The sequence below is a fragment of the Arachis hypogaea genome, chromosome 1, assembly GCF_003086295.3.
Source record: "Arachis hypogaea cultivar Tifrunner chromosome 1, arahy.Tifrunner.gnm2.J5K5, whole genome shotgun sequence".
Taxonomy (NCBI): domain Eukaryota; kingdom Viridiplantae; phylum Streptophyta; class Magnoliopsida; order Fabales; family Fabaceae; genus Arachis; species Arachis hypogaea.
Window position 1 is genome coordinate 111,405,283 of NC_092036.1, and position 26,527 is coordinate 111,431,809.

General features: G+C 32.1%; 1 protein-coding gene across 1 annotated transcript; it reads left to right on the plus strand.

Moving 5' to 3' along the window:
* Nucleotides 1-21,303: 21,303 nt before the first annotated feature.
* LOC112710367 (transcription factor bHLH47) lies at nt 21,304-23,743 on the plus strand. The gene is made up of 5 exons (XM_025762550.3): nt 21,304-21,610; nt 21,929-22,036; nt 22,553-22,668; nt 22,866-22,993; nt 23,103-23,743. Exons 2-5 carry the CDS (start codon nt 21,990-21,992, stop codon nt 23,487-23,489), a joined length of 678 nt encoding a protein of 225 aa, XP_025618335.1. The 5' UTR covers nt 21,304-21,610; nt 21,929-21,989; the 3' UTR covers nt 23,490-23,743.
* Nucleotides 23,744-26,527: the final 2,784 nt, after the last annotated feature.

The window sequence follows — 26,527 nt, forward strand, 5'->3', positions numbered from 1 at the left end:
TTATTGCTGCGTTTTTTCTTTTCCTCCTTTTAATTGAGGTTCATATGGATTCAGAAATGAATTCGATGTGTTTTTGTTGATAATTGAATCTTTTTGATTGCTTGTTCAAAATTGAATAAATTTCAGTTCATTTGTGAATTAATTGAGGTTCACTTGATGATGCTGTCGATAATAAGTATGTCCAAATTTTTTATTTCTTAAGTAATTTTGGTTCATTTCTTAGTTTAATTGAGGTTCATTTGGATCTAGAAATAAATTGTATATGTTTTTGTTGATGATTGAGTTTTTTTTTACTGATTGTTCAAAACTAAATTAATTTCAATTGATTTGTATGTTAATTGAGGTTCACCTGATGCTGCTGATAAGTATTGACCAAATTTTTTATTCCTTAAGTAATTTCGGTTCATTTCTTAGTTTATTTGAGGTTCATTTGGATGCAGAAATGAATTCGATGTATTTTTTGTTGATGATTGAGTTTTTTTGACTGTTTGTTCAAAACTGAACTAATTGAATGGAATGGAGTGAAATCTAATGCAATTGAATAAAGTGATAATGAATAATTTCATTCTTCTTTGCTAAAAAATTTGATCAATACTTATCAGTGGCATCAAGTGAACCTCAATTAGCACACAAATGAATTAACATTAGTTTAGATTTGAACAAACAGTAAAAAAAATTCAATCATTAATAAAAATACATCGAATTCATTTCTGGATCCAAATGAATCTTAATTAAACTAAGAAGTGAATCAAAATTACACAGGGAATAAAAATTTTAGTCAATATTTATCAACAGCATCAAGTGAATCTTAATTAACACACAAATGAACCGAAACAAACTAAGAAATGAATTGAAATTATTTAATAATGATATCAGAAAAAATCAGAACCAATAACGATATTTGCAAAATATTGGTGTTATTGGTGATGACGATAACGAAAGAGAAAGAGAAAGATAACGAAAACGAAAAAGAAGAAGAAGAAGACGCAACATCGTGGGAGGAGGAGGAAGAGGGAAGAAGACACATGCGCAAATTTGCCATTTACTTAAAAGTGGGAAGTTTACCTTTAAAAGATAAAGGAGGTTATAATAACTTGGTTGGATTTGGTTAGTGAAATTACTTGGATGCATATTATTATTGTTTTAATTATTAATTTTAGTTATTTATATATTTTATATGAATCATTTAATTATGTTTATTGTCACAGTAGTTATAATATCTTAAAAATATTATTAAAATTAAAATAATATTTTTTATTATTTAATAATTTTTTAAAAAATATTGTTAAAAAATATTACTAAAATATAAAAAAATATAATTTTAATTTTAACAATATTTTATAACTACCGTAACTATCCTAAACATAGGTATATTAGAATTCAACATGTTATAATTGATATAAAAAATTAAAATTAATAAAATACTAATATTTTTAAAATACTTAAAATATTTCTAATAATTAGAAATCACTTAAAAATGTCCTATGACTTTATGTATTAAGCTTAATAAAAATGTGATGTGCATATACTAAATATTAACTGTTAAATTAATTATTATATATATATATATTGTTTAATATATTTTATATTTTAATATATATTTTATATAAATGATTGATTTGATAATTAATTTTTTTTTTTATGTATTCACGCATGATTGTAATCTTAATTATTAGTGCAAGATCCAATGGGTGACAATGTGACATTTACTCCTATATGAAGTGGCAGTGAGGGTGAAGAAGGAGGTACAATAATAATAATGCAGAAACGTAGCATAGCAGATGGTGGGAAGAGGGTGAACCACATTTCTCTCACGTGTAATGTTGGAGATGATGAAGTGATATGAGTGTGTTGTCGTAGGTGGTGGCCTGCTCTAACTAGCTATAGCATATGTGGACTCTAAACTAGCCAAACAAATCACCACTATCTATGTATTCATCTTCTCTCCTTACTCCATCCCTTACTCGTTAGATTAATTAGTTCATTATGGTTTTACTTCTACCACTGCCACGCCCACGCACACAGTCACACTCACCACAGGAGGGGCTAAATTCAACTTGGACCACTATTGTTTTGGACCAATCTTTTTAACTCCATACATTTCAACATTTATTCCATACCTAGCTATCTATGTTTAACTATTTTTCTAAACGTTTTTTGAGTTTGTATTATAGTATACGTTAGAGACATGTCTCTATTTAATAGGCTTAAAGTTTTGGTTTAGGTTATTTCATGACATTCTATTACAATTTTTATTATTAATTAAAAGTTTAAAATTTATTATCTGCATGTTATATACCTAAAAAAAAAGTAATATAATTCAACATAAAATAAATTAAAAAAAAACGGCTATACAATATTCACATACACTTCAAATTTTAAAATAAAAAAATATTGCATAAAAAATATATTAAAAATATAATTATTCATTTACTTTTATTTAATCTTTTAAATTTTTAGTAAAATTCTAAAATTTGAATAGGTCATTGACTCCGTAGAGTTAGAAATAAAAAATATAAAAATTCAATCGTAGTTCAACCGGAATTAAATCGAATAGATAAATATAATAAAATAATTTATTAATGTATAAAATACATATTTTAAAAAAAATGTTTTTTTTATTATTTTAAACCCGTTAACTCCTCAAAACTGAACTGATTCGATCGATTAATTAATATTTTTTTTCTAATTTTTGTATTCTTTGACCGATCTATTACTGATCGATTTTTTACCTGAACTTAACCAATATAATAACTAGTTTTCGATTAACTCAGTTGAACATACCGGTTCGAGAACATGGGTTTTAGGATAAGTAGTTACAAGCATTCATCGCTTAACCATAGTAAATTGATGATTGATCTGTGCCAGAATAATTTCCTCTAAAAATACTAGATGGGTTGATTCAATATTGTTCCATTCTTACCGTATAATTCAACTGCTGTGCCTTAATTTGAGTGTTGGACCACAAAGCAAGTATCTACGACCATCATAAATAAAAGACGTACGTACAAGTCGTCTTAAGTTATTCGGTCGCACCTAAATACATACACACATTGCATGTACATTTTTAGTCAATGGGGTTCAACACATTCAGTTAACGATATTTTGTATGGAGCATTAATGTAATAGTGCCAGAATTTATTGTTATTGATGTTTGAATCTTCAATAGGAAAATCAAACAAGGACGTTTGTTGAATAAAAAAAAAGTATATATATATATACATTCTTATTCATCCAAAGGCCAAGAAAATTGAATTTTTTAGAAGAACTTTTTTAACTCTAAATGAGACTTTTCTTTTTTGTGATATATTTTTTATTTATTTATAAAACAGTCTAATTTTTCTACACTAATAATATAAAATATTTTATATAATTATTAAATATAAAATTATATATAACTTTAGATAATTATTTACACAATTTTTATATAAAATAATTAATGCAACACACGTAATTTGATATATATATATATATATATATATATATATATATATAATTATTTTATACTAATAATATATCAAAATTATTTTTTCTAAAAATGTATACTTTTCTTTCTTACAAGATTAAAAATAACATGAAATTTTTTTCTCTTTTATTTGTGTAAAGTATCTATGCTTCGGCCTGTATATGGGAATGGATGCATACTGTGATTCTTCATATAGATACATATATACATACATCGTCCCCTGCAAGCTAAGGATATACTACTTATTATTGGGTCCACTCCATGCCACTTCTTGCATTAGCTACAACAATCTTTTATGGTGCTGATTATTGACATGATGATTTTCCAATTTCAAATTTTGTATTTGCTATTCACTTATGTTGGATATGTCATCAATATTTTTGTGTCTTACTCTTACCACATACATGTCAGTAAGTAAAAAAAAAATACCAAGTGCGAATGGAAATGACACAAAAAAATATGTATCTTATTACGGATATAACTATTTATGTTATCTTTATTTTATTATGAGTTTAAATTTTTTAGATGAGTAATTTTATAACATAATATTAAAGTTTTATATTTGAAAATATCAGAGTTTAATTTTTGGTGAACTTCAAATGTAAAACCCGGTTAATTAACGGCTAATTAACTCATAAATGAGAATTTATTCTAGAAAGCCTAAAATGTGATTTTTATGGTTAAATGTGATAGAGGAGATTGAGACGAGAATTTTGGTACCAATTTTATAGAATTCGGACCAAGATTGGACCGAACGGGCCAAACCGGGCCAATTGGACCCAAAGTGGGCCCTTGGCCCAACATAATTTAACCAAAACCCTAGTTTTCAGCACTCTCTCTCCTCATTTGTTACACACACAAGCTGAAATTTGAGAGAAAGGGAGGAAGAACACTCTCTCAAGTTCTCTCCCTTGGTTGATCTTCAAACCACCATAACTTTTGATCTAGAGCTCCGATTGCCGCTCCGTTTGCGGCCACGCGTTCACCGCGGAGAGCTCTACAAAACCCATACAACCAATCTTGAGGTAAGCCACGTGTTGCTGTTCGAAATCTCAGCCCTTATTTTCGAGTTTCATGGGTGAAATGTTGAGATTTTGGGTTCTTTGATGTTATAGGACCCAACTCTCTTGAAGGAGAAGGTTAATCTTGTCTCCTTGGACCTTGGGTGTGGTAAGATTCTCAACCCTAGTGTATTTTGTTGTTTTATGATGTTTGGGTTTTGAGATGTTGTGTATGGGTATGATGGTTGTGGCTTAGGTTGTGTATGTGTGGATATTGGAGCTTGATTGGTGATTTTGAAAAGCTTGGAAAGGGTTTGGTGGTGAAAAATCTGTTCTTGGAGGTTTTGAGGCCTTGAGAGCTTGTGGATAAGTGGTTTGGAAGTGCTCCGGTGGAGCTTGGGAAAATCGGCTAAGGTATGGTTTCGGTTTCCCGTATCTAATATGTAATGTGGTAGAAAATACTTAGGCTAGAGGCCCTAAGATAGGCATTGAATGGTTGATGTTGTTGAATGATTGAGATATATGATGTGGTCATATATGTGATGATGATTATTGATGCCTTGGTGGTATAATGTATGAGAAATATGCATGTTGTGATATATGCTTGATGATTGGTTATGGTTGAATTGTGGGTTGAACCATGTTGATGGTGTGTATGATGTTGATTGTGTACAATAATAATTTATTGGAATTGGTGTTGTTGAGAATTGGCATGAGGGATAGTATATGATATGTCAATATGTTGAGTTTGAGCCACTTGGGTAAAGTGGGTTAAAATGATGAGATAGTGATTTTGTAAATTGTGGTAATGTGTCAATGTGTGAGTTGAGGAGGCTTGATGTGGAATTTGATATATTTAGATTGATTTCAAAGAAAAGGGATGAAAATGGCATGTTTTGATTGATTTTGAAAAGAGTTGGAAATGGCTTGTTTTAAAAATGGCACTTTGTGGTTTTTATAAAAAACATGGTTTTTGGGCATATTTTGGTGGGACATAACTTGGACTACGGATCTCTGTTTTGTACCAAATCTTTTTAGAAATGAAATTGGATCCGGGGTGTCCGTGCCGTTCGAAGAACGGGTGAAAAATGATTTAAAATGAGAAAGTTATGTCCGTTGGAAGATTGGGGTCTAAATTGGTGAATTCTGCAGCTTTTAACTTAGAAAATTTTTAGCAGAATGACCCCTTGCGCGTGGGCGCACTTGGCGCGTGCGCGCCGTTCTTCCTGAAAATGCCATCCACGCGTGCGCGTGATGTGCGCGGGCGCGCCGATTGTGCTGCACCCAATGCCCAGCCATTTTCCAGAGAGTCATGCCAGAACTGTGCCAGCGTTGTGCCTGGGGCACGAGAACACCCACGCGTACGCGTGGTTGACGCGTACGCGTCGATTGGCAAATTTTTAATCCACGCGTTAGCGTGCATGACGCTTGCGCGTCGATGAAGTTTTTGAGGCCATCCGCGCGTGCGCGTGGAGTGCGCGTACGCGTGGCCCTGTTTTCATCCCAAAGTTGATTTTTGAGTTTTAAAAGCCAAACCTCATACTTCTAAGCCTCCGATCTCACCACTTATATCTTAAATCATTATGATATGTCTAGCTATGAGAAGAAAGGCTAGTGAATGTGGTAACTTGCGAGTGAAGCAAGGGAAAATGAATGATCAATGAGGATCATTGATGATTATGTGAGATGTGGAGGATGGTGGTGGAAGTGCTTGTATGCCATTGGCCGAAGGGCCGTAATTGTTTATGAATATTGGCTGGTTCTGGATTGAACCGTGAGCCGGAATAGCTGTGTATGCTATGAATATTGGCTGGTTATGGATTTAACCGTGAGCCGGATGGCTGATATGGATGTTGATCCATGGATGAGAATTCATGCATGTTTATGCTGAATTATTGATAATTGTGATTTGCACTTCTACTATCGGAGATACGAGTTTCCCTGGGTAGTAGCAGTAGCTAGCCACCACGTGCTCCAGGTTGAGACTCGAAGCTCTTTTGACCCTATGTCATAAGTGTGGCCGGGCACTGTGAAAGACCCGGATGAGCTCGCCCCCGTAAATATTCACCAGTGAGGGTGATGGATATAGATCATGATTATGATCAAGTTTATGACGAGTATAACTCGAGTTGGGGATGCATGACAGAGGGACAGTCCAATGGTTAGCTACCAGGACTTGTCGGGTTGGCTCTATAACCGACAGATGATATCATCAGCCACTAGGGACAGGCATTCATCATATGCATACTATATGAATTGTTTGAGATTGCCTATTTGACTGCATAATATTTGCTAATTGTCTAAATGCCTTAACTGTTCCTATTTGCATATTCTTCGTTTGATATAACTGTGTTTGCTACATTATATCCTGCTGGTGGTTGGGAGGTTTGAAGGAATTGGAAAGGGAAGTATTAGTTAGACTGAAGAATCTTTAGTCAGATGCCCTTTATGGTTTAGCTTGTTTATAAGCTTTGACATTATCTGGAGGAAGCTCTAGGATTGCCTTTGGCTTTCCTCCATTATTATGTATTATATATGTGGAAGCTGTTACCATGCTGGGGACCTCTGGTTCTCACCCATGCGGATTTTGTGGTTTTCAGATGCAGGACGTGAGGTGTCCCGCTGATGCATGCTGGAGACTTCTAGATTTGCGAAGATTCCTTGTTCTTGGGGTTTATGTTTTGGTTTATATGTTTTGCTTAGATACTTTTATCTCCATTAAATAATACAAACTGTGATGACTCCTCTTATGGGAGAATTTTGGAGAATAGGTTTTATGTATTGGTGTCCCTTTGGGTTTCCTTGGGGTTTTCCTTATTTTTATCATATGTACATATTGCTATGCTCGGACCGGTCTTCGCAGCCGGATCTTGAGTCTTGATATTCCTGTTTTTGACACTCCTTTGTATATATATAATCTCGTGTTGGTTATCCTTGTTCGTTACGTTGTCAATCGGAGTGTTGCGCTTTAGAGTTGCGATAGTTTTTGTTTACCCCTTTTTTCTACAAAGGCTCCTAGTTATAATCAATTATTCATACTACTATACGTACTAAATTTTTATTTTAGAGGTCGTAATACCTTGCCATCTCTGAATTATGACTTAAGCATAAGACTCTGTATGGTAGGGTGTTACATCAAAAGTGAAAAAAAAATATAAATTCTGTAAATTGAGAACTACTTTAGGGATTGCTAATTCTAAATTCTTGAATTAAATGTGCTTAACAGATTTCTGGTTATTTTTGTCTCTTAGGTTGCAGAGAGACAAAACTGAGCAGATGATGATCTATATTCCATAAACTTCAAACAATATGGTGATAATTTTAATGAATTTGGATCTGAAGTAAATTCTTGGTAGTCAAATGTGTTTCCTTAAAGCCACCATAAAGCCCAAGAGAAAGTTATTCTGTTTTATGAAGTGGGCTTCTTTGCTTGCTTTGATCACTAACATAAAATAAAAAATTTTATTTTATTTTATTTAAGTCAAATTAGTCCGTTATTTTTTAAAAAATTTTATGTGTCTTTTTAAAATTGTCTACATTAATTTTAAAATTTAAAATTCTTTGAACAACGTCTTATTTATTTCTTATTGAGTTTTTCAAAGAATTTTTGAACATTTAAAACATTTTTTGATTTGATAACTTCTCATCTTTTCCTATTACCCCACCACTTTTACATTCTCTTTCTTCTATCCATTCTTTGTTTCTTTTTACCATGAGAAAGAAGGTTGCCACTCGAAGAGAAACGGTACCATATGACCCCCACGAAATTCACCTTTCAGACTACAAGTCCAAACTCACATTTATATACACTCACACTCATCCTCCTCTCACTTCTCTTAACCTCCCGAGTCAATGGCAAGAACCAAAATCACGAATCCAAGGCCATCATTGCTCCTCAAGAGGCTGGTTCCTCCAAGGCTAAAGTGGCAAAGGCAAATGGCCTATGATAGATGAGGAACCTCTATGTTCAACGTCTCGTCCTCCACGATGCTCTGCTCCCCTCTTTTCGTCCATCTAAAGGTAACAAAAAATCTTTTCTTCACTTCGTCAAAGAATCCATTTACCTAGATTCAGTCGTTTTCAAATCCTATTTTGGTAAACGACTTCATCTCATTTTTATCCTCAATGATTTACTTCTTGCATGGATTTTGAATTTCACAGAGATATTGTGTCACAAAGATCCCTATGCTCTACCTTTATTACTGACCTAAATAATTTGACTGAAAAAGGCATAAATTTCATTAAAAATTTTAAATCTTTGGGGTGAAAAAAATTGTTTGAAATTCGAAAGTCTATATACCCATATTTGATTAGAGAGTTCTATGCGAATATGCACTATTCCGAGGTTGCTGTTTACTCATATGTCAAGGTTTGTCAAATTTACTTAAACAAAGATACTATTGGTGAATCCCTTGATTATCCTGATGTAGGAGTGAATGCCTACATCTCTGATAAGTGGGACAATGATCTTGGAGTTTTTCACCAAGATGTTAGCCAACATATGTGAAAATATTTTTCTCATGGATGGTGTCACACCAACTCACAAAGCTCTAGGTCCTTTTTGCGCATAGCTTCACCGCCTTATTACTCATATTCTTCTACCACAAAACCGTTCATATTAATGGGTCACCTTCTGTGATTCATCGGTTCTTTTTGCCATAATCAACAAAATAAAAATTTTTTTTGCTTACATAATGATGCGCCATATGTTTGACTACATAAAAAGTGATAAAAATGTCTTTTTTCTATATGGAATATTTTTAACTTGCTTCTTTGAGTACTTTGGTGTTGATATGAGCAATGAGAAGAAAAAAAATCTTCATATCTCAAGAGTGGTGGTGTAGTAAAACAGACAAAGAAAAAAAGCACAAAGTCTACTAAGTACACGATTCTTGAGGAAGATGAGGAAGAAAGTCTTCCTCCTCTATTCATGGCTGGGACATCCTCATCTCATAAGTACCTTATGAATGTCATTGTTAAGGATGTTTTACAAGAATTTGTCAACCTCACAAAACAGATGATTAACTTTAGCAAACAAGCTAGGCAATTGGCTCTTCAAAATAAGAATTCCTTTCGAAAATTTCAAAGTCGAGTTGAGGTATTGCTTTAATATATAGACTCTTTAGATGATGACCAAGCAATGATCAATCAAGATGAAGATCTGACTGGAATCGAGAAAGAGGGATCTGATGCTTAATTTCTACTCCATGTTGTTGCTGCCATATTGTCTCTGAAACTCTGTTTTATTACTTTTCTGGTTCTTTGGATTTGAATACTATTTTTTATAGATGACTGTAATAATTTTAACACCAATAATTTTTTACCTACTTTATATTTTTGGGATGCTTGTTGAACTGATTTTTTGTGCAGGTTCATTCCTCATTGATAACAAAAAGAGGAGAAAGAAAAATGAACTAAAAGATAAAGACTGCTGTCTATTTCTATTTTGATCTATAAATTTTGAAGCTGATGTTTATGATTTGAATTTATGATTTGAATTTATATTTAAAAATCTACGGCTTATAAACATTGATCTAGTTATGAATATTATTTATAGTCTAGTATCTGAGCATGTGAATAAATAGCTTTTGATTAATATTTGAATTAGCTCTGATTCATACTTGTTTCAAGGATGGCTGATGATATTTGTGAATTGATAATAGCCTTGCAAAACTTTGACATATGATCACACAGGTTTTCTAAGATATATAACTGTTTGATAATTACTAGATGTTTGGCATTATTTCTATAAAAAGCTTGTTGATATCAGGTTATGAAAAGCAAACATTCAAGAAAAGTTTGGAGATCAAAAGAAAGGAGGAGTTTCATGACAAAGGGAACATGAAAGGAAAATTTCTAAAAACTCCTCTCATTCTATTTCAATTCATAATGTTTGTCATCTCAAGGGAAAGATTGCTGAGTTAAGATAACTAAACTATGACTGAGATGATGACTAAACATTATTTGATTAATATCAAATTATTTGTGTAATGTATTTTGTTTAGTGTGTAGAAAACAAAATAAATTGAAAATGGCCTAAGAAACAAATGCTCCAGCCCAATGCATACACAATGGTCCAAGGATATATAATTTTCACCATCACAAATCCTTCTAGGCTAAAACAAAAACAAGAATTTAGCAAAATTAAAAGAAAGAAAGAAGTTAGCCCAAGATCATCTCAAGCCTAATTCGGTGGTCACACCCAAATTCATTCACTCCACTAAGTCTCTAACCAAGGAATTCAAAATTCATTTCATTTGAACATACTTCACCCACCGAACCAAAACTCTCTCTTCTCTCTGTTCTCCTTTTTTCACATGACATCACTCTAAAACAAAAAAAAATAATGAATAGAAAAATTCTGAAACTAGGAAAAAGGGAAAAACAAAAAGTAAATTTTTATTTTCAAGCAAAGAAGATAAGGTAAAAGGGGTTAGAACAAAAGGGAAGATCTCATAAAAAAATCACAAAAAGGAGATTTTTTTTCATTTGTGCTTCATCAAGGAACATTGAAGAAATCAACTGGGTTACAAGTACCGTTTTGAAAATTATGAAGAAAGTGAAGTCAATGATACTCTACTGCTTATCAACGATAAAAAATCAAACTTAGAGGCAAAGTAAGGATGCACGACTCAGATTCAAGAAGCAAGATGAAAAAGGTTGAAAGAGAGAATTGAAGGTATGGTTGCATGTCACTGCTATTACCCTCTCTCTCTTCTGTGAATGCCGTTGCTGATTCGGATTTTGGAAGAAGAAAAATCAACATGTGCTGAAAAAAGTTTCAAGCCTAAGAAGTTTCACTCTCGTGCTTGATTATTTGTTTCTGTTTTTTTTTTTACTAATTTTTATTTTTTGTTGCTATTTTTTAATATTTCTCATTGCTGTTGCTATTATTAATAAAAATGATTTTGTTATTCTGCTACTCTTGTTCAAATTATTGATAAAAAATTGACTTTATTATTGATTATTTGTTGCTATTTTTTGTTGTTGTGAGTGAGCAATTACTGATGATCTTATGAATTGTATCCGTTAGAAATGAATCATGAGTTGTTTTTTATTATTATGAAGAGGATAATTATGCCAAGTCAGCTGAAAATAGAGAACAATATACTGTGAAAAATCCAGCAGGTAATTTGACCGATTTTAGCTAAAGGATTGCATCAAAGATAATATATGTATATATAGGTCTCATTCTTGCAATTTGGTCGATATTTTCATGTCCATCATTCTACTTCAGTTGCAATGAATTTGTAGTAGTATATGGTTATGATGATATAGTTTGATGCTCAATTAGTCAATTTTATTAGTTTGTTTGATTTTGTATTTACCAGGAACTAAATTTTGGTGAGAATGTTGTGAAACTTGTGATAAAATTTTTTGTACAAAAAATAATAAAAACTATTATTTTTCTAAAACTGCAAAATCTCAAACTGTTAAAATCTATTTTATTGAAATTTCTGTTATAAAGGCAGATAAACTAAAAGAAAATACAAATAATTTTATATAAAGGGTTTTAGTTGAAAAAGGATCATATAAAAGAATAAAATATTTTTACTTTACTTAATTTTTTATTTATAATTATATTTTAAAATATTTATTTATAATTTATTTATTATTTTATTTTAGAATAATTTTTTAAATTCAACCACAATTAAATCGATTAGATTTATAAATTAATAAAACGGTAATTAAATCGGTTCCATGAACGATTGGATTCTGGTAACCTGGGTATAGTGGTGGCAAAACGGGTCGAACCCGCCGGGTCAAACCGCCGAAACCACCAAAAAAGGCGGGTCGGGCCGAGATTTTGAACCCGCCAAAATTTAAAAAACCGCCTAAACTGCACCGCCAAACCCGCGGGCCAGGGCGGGGCGGGGCGGGCTGGTACCTTTTTTTTTAAGGGCATTTTTGTAATTTTACCTATCATATAAATAAAAAATTTTTACTCTTCCTTGTTCAACACAGCCGGCCCTAATTTTCCATTTTCCCTTCCCACTTTCCCAGCTTCCCTGAGACCCTGACCTTGACTCCTTGAGAGAATGAGAGTTGAGAGTGAGACTGTCCCTGACCCTGAGTGGCTGAGTCGGTGAATACCTGTCCCTGAGACCCTGAGCTTAGCCTCGTCCTCAAAGCCTCGACTTCCTTCAGCCCGTCGGTCTCCCAGTCGCCAGTTGCTGCCTCACCGAATCGGACTTCCGGCGGCGCTGTTGGTCTTGCCTCTACTCTATCCTCTGCTCATCTCTCTTCCTTTGCAGCTCATCGCCGTCGGTCTCCCACTCGCCAGTCCCTGTCTCGTGCGATTCTCGCCTGTCCTCACCGAATCGCACTCCCGGCGGCGCTGTTTGGTCTCACCAGTCCTCTGCTCATCTCTCTTCTCTCCTCCTTTGCCTCTCGGGTCTCGACGGTTCTGTGTCCGACCTCCGGCGGATTCCCGGCGCCCTCCTCTCTCCTCCTCTACTTCTTGGCGGCTGTGTTTCAAACTCAGTAAGTGAAGTTATTTATTTTCTTTTTTTTAAATAAGGAACTGTGATTACAGTTTAGTGAGTTACTAAGTTTACCTATTCATTGTTTTTGTTATGGCTATATCATATAATCATATATTCATGTGTTTGTGGTTGACTGGTTCTGGACAGCTTGTTTCATGATTATCAAATTTTTTGTGAATTTGTTTAGGAAACTTGTTTCACTGGACACTGGATTTTGTGAATTTGTTTAGGAAACTTGTTTTTGTGGTTGACTGGTTCTGGTCTTCTGGACAGCTTGTTTCATGCTTATCAAAATTTTTGTGAATTTGTTTAGGAAACCTGTTTCACTGGACAATGGATTTTGTGAATTTGTTTAGGAAACTTGTTTTTGTGGTTGACTGGTTCTGGACAGATTCTTTCATGCTTATCAAATTTTTTATGAATTTGTTTAGGAAACTTGTTTCACTAGACACTGGATTTTGTGAATTTGTTTAGGAAACTTGTTTTTGTGGTTGACTGGTTCTGGTCTTCTGGACAGCTTGTTCCATGCTTATCAAATTTCTTGTGAATTTGTTTAGGAAACCTGTTTCACTGGACACTGGATTTTGTGAATTTGTTTAGGAAACTTGTTTTTGTGGTTGACTGGTTCTGGACAGATTCTTAAAATGCTAATTAACTTCTAATTTATGAATGAATTCAAACATCGAAACTAGTTTGGTGGCTTGGTAGCTTGATTGAATATGCTATTGACTGTTTATTCTTAATTTCTTATTTATGTTGATATGCATTTTTTGATATGTATTCTGTATTTCTGTTTTAATTCGTTGCTTTAATGATTTTTGCCTTAAAGGGATGCTTGGTGTATTTGTTTTAAATTTTTGATGCAACATTATTGAAAATTATTGATGGTTCAGTTCCTCTGCTTAGCTTCTTTCATACTTGTTCTGATGTATTTGTGTTATTTAGGTTGAATTGTTGATTTTGCTATGGATAACCCTTTCTCTATGGAAGTTGATAGTGGGAATGTAACACAAAATCCTGAAAATATGGAAACATCTGAAACGGCAGAAGATATTAAAAAGAAAAAGACGAAGGCAACAACATCTGATGTGTGGAGATATTTCACAAAGCTTGGACCTAGTGATGATGGTATAGATCGTGCTCAATGTGATGGATGCAAACAGAAGTTCAAGGCTGGTGGTAAACAATATGGGACATCGTCACTTAAGCGTCATTTAGATAGGTGTGTGAAAATAGACTTTGAGGATATTGGCCAAACTTTGATAGAAATACAAAATAAAATGGGGGCTCTCAAGATAGATAATCATGTATCACGTGAGATGTTTGCTGCCTTTGTGATTGATTGTGATGTTCCCTTCTCTATTGTTGATAATAAAAAATTTAGGAATTGGATAAAATACATCAGTCCAACTCTAGGCTTGATTACTAGAAATACTCTTAAAGAGGATGTGCTGAAAATTTACATAAGGAAAAAAGAAAAGCTTAAAAGTACTTTAGTAGCCATTCCCAATAGAATTTGTTTGACTTCTGATTTGTGGACATCGATCACTACAGAGGGTTATTTATGCTTAACTGCTCACTTTGTTGATTTAAATTGAAAATTGCAAAGTAAAATATTGAGTTTTTGTCATATGCCTCCTCCTCACACGGGATTTGAATTGTCTTCCAAGATTTTTGAGCTTTTAAATGAGTGGGGAATTGAAAAGAAGATTATGACTCTTACACTGGATAATGCATCTGCTAATGATACATGCCAAGATCATTTGAAAAGTACATTAAATATGCATGATTGGTTGTTGTGTGATGGGGAGTTCTTTCATATTCGTTGTTCTGCTCATATCTTGAATCTTATTGTACAAGATGGATTAAAAATTGCTCATGATGCATTGGATATGATTAGGGAAAGTGTGAAATATGTAAGGGGATCGGAAAGTAGAATGATAAGGTTTAAAGAATGTGTTTTTGCGATTCCTGGTTTGAATTTTACAAGTGGGTTGCATCTAGATGTTACTACTCGATGGAATTCTACGTACATTATGTTCGAAAGTGCTATCAAGTATTCGAAGGCCTTTGAGTATTTGAAGGCAACTGATCATGCTTATAAGTATTGTCCTTCGGTTGATGAATGGGGGAGAGCTGAAAGGATATGTGAATTTTTATACCCTTTTTATGAAACTACTAATTTGATTTCTGGTACATCTTACCCAACTTCAAATTTGTATTTTCTACAAGTCTATCATATTCAATGTATTTTTATGGAAAGTTTGAGAAGTGAAGATGAGCTTCTAAGGAGCATGGGAGAAAAGATGATGAACAAATTTAAGAAGTATTGGAAAAAGTATAGTGTCATTCTTGCATTTGGTGCTATTCTTGATCCTAGGCTTAAGATTTCTACTTTAGAGCTTATGTATGAAGAGATTGATACTGAGACTGCAAAAGGAAAGGTGGAACAGGTGAAAAAGAAATTATACAAGCTTTTTGAAAAATATGACAAGAATTCTCCTCCAACTGTTGAAGCACAAGGACCTAGTATTCAGTCTTCATCCACGACCCATACTCCTGAAAGTGCAAGCAAGAAGCGACTTGCGATTGTTGGCGTAAGTACTGTTTAACATATTTTAATTCTCTTATATTATTGATTGTCATTATTCTATCTTAACAAGATGTGATTATTCTATTTTGCTAGAAATTGATGAAACGTAACCATCAAGCTGAGGTCTCTAGTGGAAAGAATCCACTTGATACATACTTGGAGGAGTCACTTTTGTCAAAAGATTGCTTTGAAGATTTAGATGTTTTGGAATGGTGGAAATTATATGAGAGTCGTTATCCGAAGCTATCAATCATGGCACGTGATTTATTGAGTATTCCAATTACTACGGTTGCATCGGAATCTGCCTTTAGTATTGGAGCTCATGTCATTAACAAATATAGAAGTCGAATGTTGCCAGAAAATGTTGAAGCTGTGATTTGTACTCGCAATTGGAATAAAGGCTTTGTTGATGGTAATTAGATTGTCAGTTACTAATTTAATATTTATATAATATTTAAGTATTTATATCTTGTTCTAAATTTGGGTATTCTTCTAATTGTAGGTGAAGGTGAAGATGTGAATCCTCAAGGTGCTAGGCGAGGCGGTGTTTCAACTTCCGGATCAGATTCAAATTTTATTGATTTGGAAGTTGATAATTGATTTATGTGGATTGATTTAAGAATTGTTTTGGGTGTCTTGTTAATTTATGAATTATGTTGTGTGTTTTGTTTTAATTATAGTAGAATTTATGTGTGGATTATGTGTTTGTTTTATTATTGTTATGCACTTAGCCACTTATGTTTGAGACTTTGATATTTATTATTTGTTATGTTATTTTCAATGAAAAGAGTTATAATGGTTAATTATAAATTTTTTATGAATTAATAATTAATTTAAGATATTATTTTATATGTTAAAAAATTAATTCAATAAAATAATTTTTTTATAAAATAAAATAATTGTTAATAGTTAGTTACTATGATAAATTGAAAAATATGGTTAAATTTTTATATATAATTAAAAAATATTTCAAAAAAAAAAGAAGCGGATTGGCCCGTCAATCCGCCAACCCGCCAATCCGCCCTTTGGCGAGACGGAATAACAAGTTGAATCCATATTAATTTAGCGGACAGACCGGCCGCTCCATATTTAGACAGATTTTGGCGGAGCAGAGCAGGGTGGGGCAGGCCAACCTGCTTTGCCACCTCTACCTGGGTATATTCTATAGATTTCGGTGTGGCATGGGGATGATGAAGATCCGACGATTGACGTGAGCAGTTGGCACACGCCCATTAAAAATATTAAACTTTAACACCAACACATCTGCGTGCATGCCACACGCCTCCAACTTCTATATACTTACTCTCATTTTCATACACCCCGTAATTCCTGAACTTGAAACCAATCACATTCTCTTTTTAATTTCTTTTTTAGAAATTTGAACTACATCCTCGAAATAGTTTCAAGCCATTACGCCAGCTAACATCAATTAAAAAATTTCAATCATGCCTATTGTGTCCACATTCTACTTAAATTTGCATTTTTGTTTGGGAAATGTTAAGTTCAATACTTTTTATATTTATTTTATATATTTAAATTAATCTTTGTTATTCTTCTATCTTTTATAAAAAATATTAATTTCTTAATATTCTTCGTACTAGCACATTATAAGGACAAATTACATAACTACACAAGTAATTAGTTGGTAAATACATCACAACAAAATAAATGAGTACAAAAATATACTCGCTAGGTAAAATAACTACAGTAAAGTGATTAAAATAAAAAAAATTTTCAGTCAAAATTTCAGGCGAAAAAAATAGACATAATAAATTAAAAAAATTAAAAGATGAAATACAAAAATAAAATCGGTTGATAAAATTGGAAAAATAGCAAAGAATCATTTTTTTTAATTATTCACAACTTCTCAATTAAAAAATCTAATTAAAGTTTTGGAAGAATTAGAATGTAAGATAAACGAGAGAATAAATATAAATTTAACTCAATCAGCAATTAACAGAGAGATCAAGCACATAATTTTTTCAATTAATGCTTATTCAATTTCGAGAGATGACAATTTTATAATTAGATTTTCTTAATTTTATTGGGAGACTATCAAATCAGATGTCATTCTAAATGTGCGCAGCTTCTTTTTAAGAAGTAAAATGTTGAGATCTCTTAATTATACTCAATTTTGTTTAATTCCTAAAGTTATTGGTACTGATTCAATAAGCCAAATTAGGCCTATAAGCCTAAGTACAATAATTTATAAAATGATTTCTAAAATTTTGGTTCATAAAATGCAGTTAATTATGGACAAAATTATTAGTGTGACCCAAAATATTTTTATTAAAAGGTAACTTATCAGTGATAATATTCTTATTGCCTATAAGTTCATGCATTATTTGAAAAAAAAGAGGTAGGAAAATTATAATTTAGCTCTCAAATTCGACATGAGCAAAACATATGACTGAATATAGCAGAATTTTGTATGTGAGATGCTTAAAAAGTTGGAGTTTTACCAGAAATGAATAGATTGAATGATGGAATGTATCACTACGATTTTTTATTTTGTTAATCTAAAAAGAAATTCAAAGGACTTCTTTAAGCCAACAAGAGGTCTTAGAAAGAGAAATCCTCTTTCATCCTATCTTTTTTTAATCTATGTAGAGGATTTGCCTAATTTGCTCCATAAAAGAGAACAAAATCAAGACTTCATAGGTCTTAGGTCAAATTAAAAGTGTTCTACTGTTAGCCATTTATTTTTTGTTAATGACTCCATTTTATTTGGTAAGGAGACTATCCAAACTTGCTAACATATACTAGACATTCTACAATAGTATAGTGAGATAAGTGAACAGATGATTAACCTTAATAAGTCTTTAGTATTTTTCAGATAAAATAATTCCTAGAACTAAGATTAGAGCTTGCTGACATTCTTCAGGTGCCACATGTCAGAACTCAGAATAAAAATCTGAGTTTTCCTATAATTGTTCACATATAAAAAAAAGAAACGTTCAAATATATTGAAGATAAAATGAATAAAAAGATGAACGAATAAAAATGGTCTCTCTTTTTGGTTAGTGAACGAGAAGTACTTTTTAAAACAGATGTGTCTATTTACACCTTGAGCTCTTTTAAGCTTCTAGAGACACTTAATATTAGTATACAGAAGAATACGATAAGATTTTAGTAGGATGAGAAAGATAATAAAAGAAAGATATAATAGATCAAATGGGACATAATTTATAAAACTAAAGATCATGGGGCTTAGATTCTAAAGATTGTAAATGCTTCAATCTGTCAATATTAAGAAAAAGTGCTATAGAATCCTAACTAGACTTGAGTTCCTAGCCCACAAGATTCTTAAAAGCAATTTTTTTTTTATTTTTTCTCTTTTATGAACGGTCAATTAGAAAGTAATATTTTCTGAGTCCAGAGAAATCTACTAAAAGACAAAAAAGTGATTGAAAATGGGATAAAATGACAGGTAAAAAATGAAATACAAATTCATGTCTTTGAGGATTATTAGGGTTTCAATAAAATCAAAATTTTTAAGAAACATTGTATTTCAGACAAGAATTTAAAATGGGTTAATTAATTCCTATTACGAGAAAGAAGATGAAATGAACCTTTAATCAAAAATTACTTTTTGCGTCTATTACAACTTATTACTCAGACTCTCATTCAACAAGCTAAGGTAATGACAAGATGATTTAGATTAAGGAGAGAAAAAGTAGTTACACTGTGAATTTCGGATACCACATAATATTCCACTTCTATCATGTTCAACAAGAGTTTTTTACAAAGCTCTTTTATTAGAAGGATCAATGACAATTAATTTGGTCTCTCAAATGTCCACTTAAAAATTGGGTATTTCTCTGAAAAGCAATGTATGAGAAATTCCTATGAAAAAGAAAATTTAAGAACAGAGTTTAATCAGTACAAAATGTGTGCTAGATGTTACTTGGAAGAGGACACAATGAAGAGATATAATTTTTTTTTTTGTTCATTAGACACACATAAAATTACTTTACAATCAAAATACATCAAAATTAAAATTTTTAAAATTTAAAAGTCTAAACAAAAAAGTAATGCTTTTCTTGTGGTTTCTATTTATTTCTTTTAGTTAGAATTTATTAAATTTGGTATAATTCTTATGTCTTATTATCACAAAATAATTAAAAATATAATAAAAAAATATTTATTAAGTAATATGGAGTAAACATTTTATAACAATTGTTTCGATATTATCTGAACATTTGAGGAAAAATGATCTTATATCATACATTATTATATTTTAAGTTAAAATGGGTATACATTTAACATACTAAAAAGTTTTATTATGTGTATTATTTAACGGTCTCGTTATACATTTAAGTAATTTTGTCAATAAAATTTAATTTGGTCCAAATTTAACAAAAATAAATCACACAACGAGTACGTAAATAGCACACTTCTTCTTTTTCGCATGTTTTCTCCTCCTCCTTGTCGTTCTTTTATTATTACTTCTGTTGTTGTATTTTTTGTTTCCTCATTTTTGTTTGGAATTTTTACAGCATTATATATTTCTTCTTCTTTTTATTTGATTTTTCTTTTTTTATTTTTATTTTTGATAAGGAGATAAAACAAGAAGAATTATGAGAAGGTGAAACAAAAAGGAGAAGATGAACAAAAAAAGATGATGATAAAGAAGAAGAGGAAGAAGAAGAGTTTTAAGTTATGTAAAATTTATCAAAAAATAACACCAAAACTTTAACTGTGACACAAGAAATTTTTTAAGTTTGATATCAAAATTTCTTAAATGTGATACAGGAGGAGGAGGAGGAATTGTGCATAACTTATCAGAAAAATAAATTAAGGTTTTGGATTTATAATTTTTTAAAGATTTCCTGTGTCATTTATAAAAAATTTCTGTATTATTTTTAACTAAATAATGTGTTTTGTTATCACTAAATTGATTGTATAGTATTAAACTAATATATAAGAAATTTAGTCATTTCTGTATCTTCTGTAACAATTTGATATGTCTTTTGAATTTAAAACACATTTAAATGTATTTTATTGGTTGAATGAGTTAGATTTAAACTTGTGATTTTTTGAATATTTTTGTGTTATCCATCAAAGATTTTGGTGTCATTCACCAAAAATTTTCGTATCATTCATAAAAATTTTTTGTACCATTTACAACTAAATGATGTGTTTTTGTTATCCTTAAACTAATTGCGTGATATTTTAACTAAGAAGAAGAAGAAATTAGATGAAAGGAGGATGAGGGGGAGGGGGAGGGCCGGAAGGGGGAAGGGGAGGAGACGATAATAGTGATGACGACGATAACGAAAGAGAAAGAAAAAAAAAGAAAAAAGAGGAGAAGAAGAAAAAAATAATAGAAGTATAAATAATTAAAAAAAGAAGAACAAGTGTATAATAAGAAGAAGAAAAAGCGCACATATATTTCTTGGATACAGAAAAATTTAAATATAAAAAAATTATATTTAAATTAAATTCTAATTAATTACTTATTGTATCATTTATACTGCTGTAGTGGTACAAAATTAGAGAAATACTAGCATAATCATAAAGTATAGCGAATGAGTGCTTCATAAGCTTATTTTTGTCAAAGTTTTAATTATGGGTTTTGATTTATTAAAAGTATTATTATTTTATGTATTAAAACTTAAAAGTATATAAAATAGACCTATTTTAAAATATTATTTTAAATTTATTTTGAGTTACCAAAGAAAAAAATAATTTGATGAAAGAAATGAACGTCAGAAAAAAATATTATTTTACTTTTTTCAGCAAATTAGACAAAAAGATCACGTGGTGATCTCATTGTTGGTGATTGATCGAAGCCAAAGAACATGGCATGGCCACGCGCCTTCGTGTGACACTTACGCTTTCGCCACACTCCCCCCTGTTTCCTCTCTCTTCTGCCCTAATTTTAATTCCATCCCCAAAATTAAAACTGTTCCGTTTCTCTTTTCTACTAATTCTCGTGTTTTTCTTTTAATTGAAAATAATGATCTTTCTCCTTTCACCTTGATTCACGACACAAAAGTATTTTCGCAATTTCCAATTTCTTCCTTCAGAATCGTTTCACACCGAGTCCACCACAACGTGGGTAAGCGAAACCAACTTTGCTCTTTCTGCTGCATGTGTTCTTTCTCCATCCTTTTAATTTTTTCGGTGACTGGTTTCTTGATTCTATTAATTTTTGAAGCAAAAGTTTCGATTTTTATTTTTTAATATTTTTGCCGGCTTTTATCTGATAGAATTACAAGGGAGAAGGGATCAATTTGGATTAGAATTCATTGCATATTCAATGTTTGCTTTATCAATGGCAGTAGATAGTTGAAAATATTCAGATTTTCCATTTTCCCTCTTTTAGGTACTTGATTGAAAATTGAAATAGCGTTTTCGTTTTTGTCTACTACTTTAGGAAATTCTGTTGCTGGAGGAGTGTGTACGAGCTTAGTTAGTTGGTTTTGTTATAAGTGGAAATGGGATCTGAGAATCAGACTCCGATGACTGAGACTTCAAAAAACAGGTCAGAGATTCTATAATGCTTTCATAGTTATACTGATAGTCACGCAAAATGATAACAGTTTCACTGTTGCAGAAATAAGAAATATTTGATGGGCTCTGCCAAGTTAACATTTACAATTCGTATTGTCATTTTTAGATTCAATCACTTTTAGGGTTGTCCTTTAATTATAATGGCTTCTTTGGGCTTGTGAGTAATGGGTTGGTGGAAGGCAAATGAGAAGAATCTTTTATCCCTAAATCAATTTTGTTATGTACACGAATTAATATTTTAATTTAATTAGATTTCCTCCATTATTATATCAATGTCTATAGTTCTTAGGCACTTCATTTGGCTGCACTTGTTAGCACAAATTTAAATTGTGTTGGGTTATTGGTGTTGTTGGTGTTGGTATAGTTATAATAGTTAAAGGCAAGAAGTATAGCACTACATGCTTGGTGTCTCCTGCATGAATAGTTTTATGTGGATCATTGGGTTTATTATCCGGATTCAAGGTTTGTAAACTTGATTTGTTTTCAGGTCTTCTGGTAAAACAAACCAGGGGAAAGTCCCTAAGAGGATCCACAAGGCTGAAAGGGAGAAAATGAAGCGGGAACATTTGAATGAGCTCTTTCTTGATCTTGCCAATGTACTTGGTAACCTCTTGTGCCATTGCTTGGTATCTATAATGTATTCAGCTTTACTATAGGTCTATGGCCCTTGCTTGTTCCCTTTAATATTTCAGTTACATTGTTTCTTGCATAGCGTGCCATGACATATTTTTTCTTGCTGGCCTTATTGCTATTTTAATTGGATTATTTATTCCTTTGTTTTGGTGGTGGCGTGGGAGCAGATCTAAATGAGCAGAACAACGGAAAGGCTTCTATATTGAACGAAACTGCTAGGCTGCTAAAGGACTTGCTCTGTCAGATTGAGTCCCTCAAGAAGGAGAACTCGTCTCTATTGTCTGAATCTCACTATGTAAGTGCTTGACATTGTTTTGGAATACTGTGGAAACTGCATTTAATTGTCATACAAGGAACACGTTCTTGTATCTGATTATATTTCATATGATTGCTTCATTGGCCAGGTTACCATGGAGAAAAATGAGCTAAAGGAGGAGACTTCCAGTCTAGAAACTCAAATCGAGAAACTTCAAGTCGAGATACAAGCGAGAGTAACTCAGTCTAAACCTGACCTGAATGCACCTCCCCACGTGGAAATCGAGCAATCGGAGCAGGCAAATTTTACGGGGCAGAGTCTCCAATTCCCTCCCATGGAACCCAACTTGCAGCAAGGACCTGCAGTTTTTGTTGTCCCCTATCGCCCTGGTTTCCAAGCTGCTTTCTCAGCTCCTAACGTCGCTGAGGTCACTCCAAAACCTTCATCTGCCATCAGTAAACCGCATGCCCGGTATCCAACGCCAGCAGATTCATGGCCTTCATTGCTGCTTGGACAGCAACCAACCTCAAGTTGAACAGGTTAAAACTAAGAATGTTCACGGTTTCGTATGGAAATCCTTAAACCATGGTAGGGGAAACCAATTGTAGAGTCCATAGTTTCAGTGTTGGTATGACCTGCCAAGTAAATTTCCCAATAGATAGCTACGCTGCTCTGGAGGGTTAATGTATATGTTAATTATATATGTGAAAATGGTCTATGAGAATTTTACTCACTTCTGTTATTCCTTTATAACCTTTGGAACTTTTGAGTAGAAGTTGGTTCCTTTTCCATTTCCTTTCCTTTGAAAAAGCCTACTAAATACTGTGTTGTTTTTGACTTGGGACCATGACTGGTGAGTGGTGACTAAGAACATGAACAAGGAAAAAAGAAATATTGATTTGGTTCTCTTGTGTATTTGCTCCGCTGTCAGCATAAAAGGAGAGAACAAGCGAACCCGTGACCACTTCTGTAGTTCTTTTCATTACTCCACTTCTTGGGTTAGGCTCAATTATAGTTGAATCCTATGACATTTTTTTAGCTCGTAAAGTATCGACTCTTACTTTTTGTTTTCATTTAGAAAATATGATTTCATTTCCATGCATCTCATGTCAAGGGATAATTAGTGTACGTGTGTCCTATAGGAAACTAGAATTCTAGAAAAAAAATAATAAATTAATCCGCTAAAGTTATGTTATTCCCTGATGACATTGTAATTTCGCTATATATATTTTTAATAGTCAACATAGTAAACATCTTGTTACTTAAAAAATAATGGAAAAAAGATCTCATACACTAAACGAAACTAAACGAAACTGGCTGATGTGGCTGAAACGGTGCCACGCTGGAAGGGGAATAAAGTTTGAAGGACAAATAAGTCCTTGACGTCATTTTGCAAATAAAGTTTGAAAGACAAATAGATCCTTGAGAAATTTTTTTTCATTATGCTTCTATTATGTTTCTATTATGAGAATTTAATTTATAAAATTATGCTTGTATTTTGAAATCTAGTTAACTTGTTGTATTCTGCAATTTAAATTATTTGTATTAAAATTGCAGAAGTTAGGCTTGTTCTGTTTCTATTTTTTTCTTAAATTGCATTAGTTCAGTTTTAGTGCATTTGTGTATTATATTAGAATTTGTTAAATTGTATTAGTTCAGTTTTCATCATACCAGTGGCATTAGTTAGCATCAGTTCATTTATGAATCAAGTTAGCATTAGTTCATTTGTGCATTATTCATATATTAAGTTAGCATTAGTGCATTTGTGTATTATATTAGAACTAGTATTTTTATCCATCATAACATTACGAGAATATTTTTTTTTAAATTATAGTTCACTTTGTTCTAACAGTATAAATTATGCATGACACAAAAGATTTATAAAATCAAACTACTTTTACAAAAAAGTCGTGACAAAAGTTTCTGACTAAGAAGACCAAGATATCCGCAGATAAAAAATTAAATAATAAGATTTTTAGTTATTATTTTTATATGAAAAAGTCTAATTTTTTATTAATAATTAATTTTAACATTCGTTATCTAAAATTTAAAATAATATAATGTGTATACTTTTACATTTAAAATATTTTAATTGTAAAAAAATATCAAATGACATATTTTGATTTGTCAAATTACTAATATAAAATATAATTATATATAGTGTAAAAATAGTAGAGAGAAATATAAAAATGGAGAGAGGTAGATGAGAGAATTTAGAAAAGGAGTTTATTAATTTTGAAAAAAAAAATTCTCAAGGACCTATTTGTCCTTCAAACTTTATTTGTAAAATGACGTCAAAGACTTATTTGTCCTTCGAACTTTATTTTCCTTTCAGCGTGGCACCGTAACGGACACTTAGATACCGTTTCAGCCAATTCCGTTTGATGTATGGGAGAAAAATAGACGGAAGGATTAAATTGTTCTTTGTTTGTTAAAGTCAGAACTCTTTTGTATTTAAATTTTGTTAGGGATGTATTTGTCAAAAATTAAAAAAGTCATGAATTTATGTCTTTTTTCCAAAAATAATTTAACTACATAATTAATTGATGATAATTATTTTTTTATACAAGTATAACTGTATAAGGATTGTTTAATGGTACTAACTACTAACTTTAATTAAACGAAGGAACAGAAAACACAACGGTTAATTTATTTAAAGGTTTTAGGAACTGATCCGTGCCCTAGCATCTCGGGCGCACACCATTATATTTTGGAATCAAATTTTAAACATTTGAACTCTATCTTATCAAATAACCGTTTAGCACTTTTATAGTACCTGCACAAATCTCGGATGAAGCAGATACATATCAGTTACTACTAAGCAACAATAAATAGAGGAGAGCTAGGACTAGAGAGGTAGAACATCATTCACCAAATTCAATAGCTTTTAGAAAGTATTCTCCCTAAATTTAATATTGACTTGAGTATCGGAATCCTTTTTTCAGGTCCTACGCCCCGTCAAAACTCAAAGGAGCTTATAGCGTGGCTGTTAGAAAGTCGAAGAGAACGAGCTACACCTTGGGAGCAGTTTCCAGCTAGAACATTGGCACCCACCGTGGGGTCAGACCTTTCCACTTTTTTTTCCGCAGATTTCCAAATCATGACAAATAATTCTATAGCTCCACCCCACCTCCAACTCCAACTCATGATGAGTACTTGGTCATGAATGCTACTTTAGGGACGAAAAATAACCGATCTATTTTGGCAGCCAAGCCAAATAACGACAAGGAGAACGAGGAGCGAAAGAACGTCAACGATGGAAACCCTAATGAAAAACACCACTATGAGTTGAACATGAAGATAGGAGGGACATCTTACAAGATGGAAAAACGGAGAACAAATTTTTCTTCTGAAGAAATAATTAGTTTTCAAATGCTAAAAAACTTCACACTTCCAACAACATTAAAACCTTATAAAGGAATTGGTGACCGCAGCATACACATCACTAAATTTCAATTTATGATGTTTTTAAACGGTGCTTCTTACTCTATCTTGTGTCGATCTTTTCCTATCTTTTTCGACGGAGCTGCTTTAATTTGGTTTTTGAATTTACCTGCAGGTTCAATTTCAAAC

Bases quoted from the DNA above. Each gene is read 5' to 3' on its own strand.
- LOC112710367 (XM_025762550.3), top strand. From the start codon at position 21,990: ATGGGATCTGAGAATCAGACTCCGATGACTGAGACTTCAAAAAACAG. The intron at 22,037-22,552 runs GTCAGAGATTCT...ATTTGTTTTCAG, and splicing joins ACTGAGACTTCAAAAAACAG to GTCTTCTGGTAAAACAAACC. The intron at 22,669-22,865 runs GTAACCTCTTGT...GCGTGGGAGCAG, and splicing joins TGATCTTGCCAATGTACTTG to ATCTAAATGAGCAGAACAAC.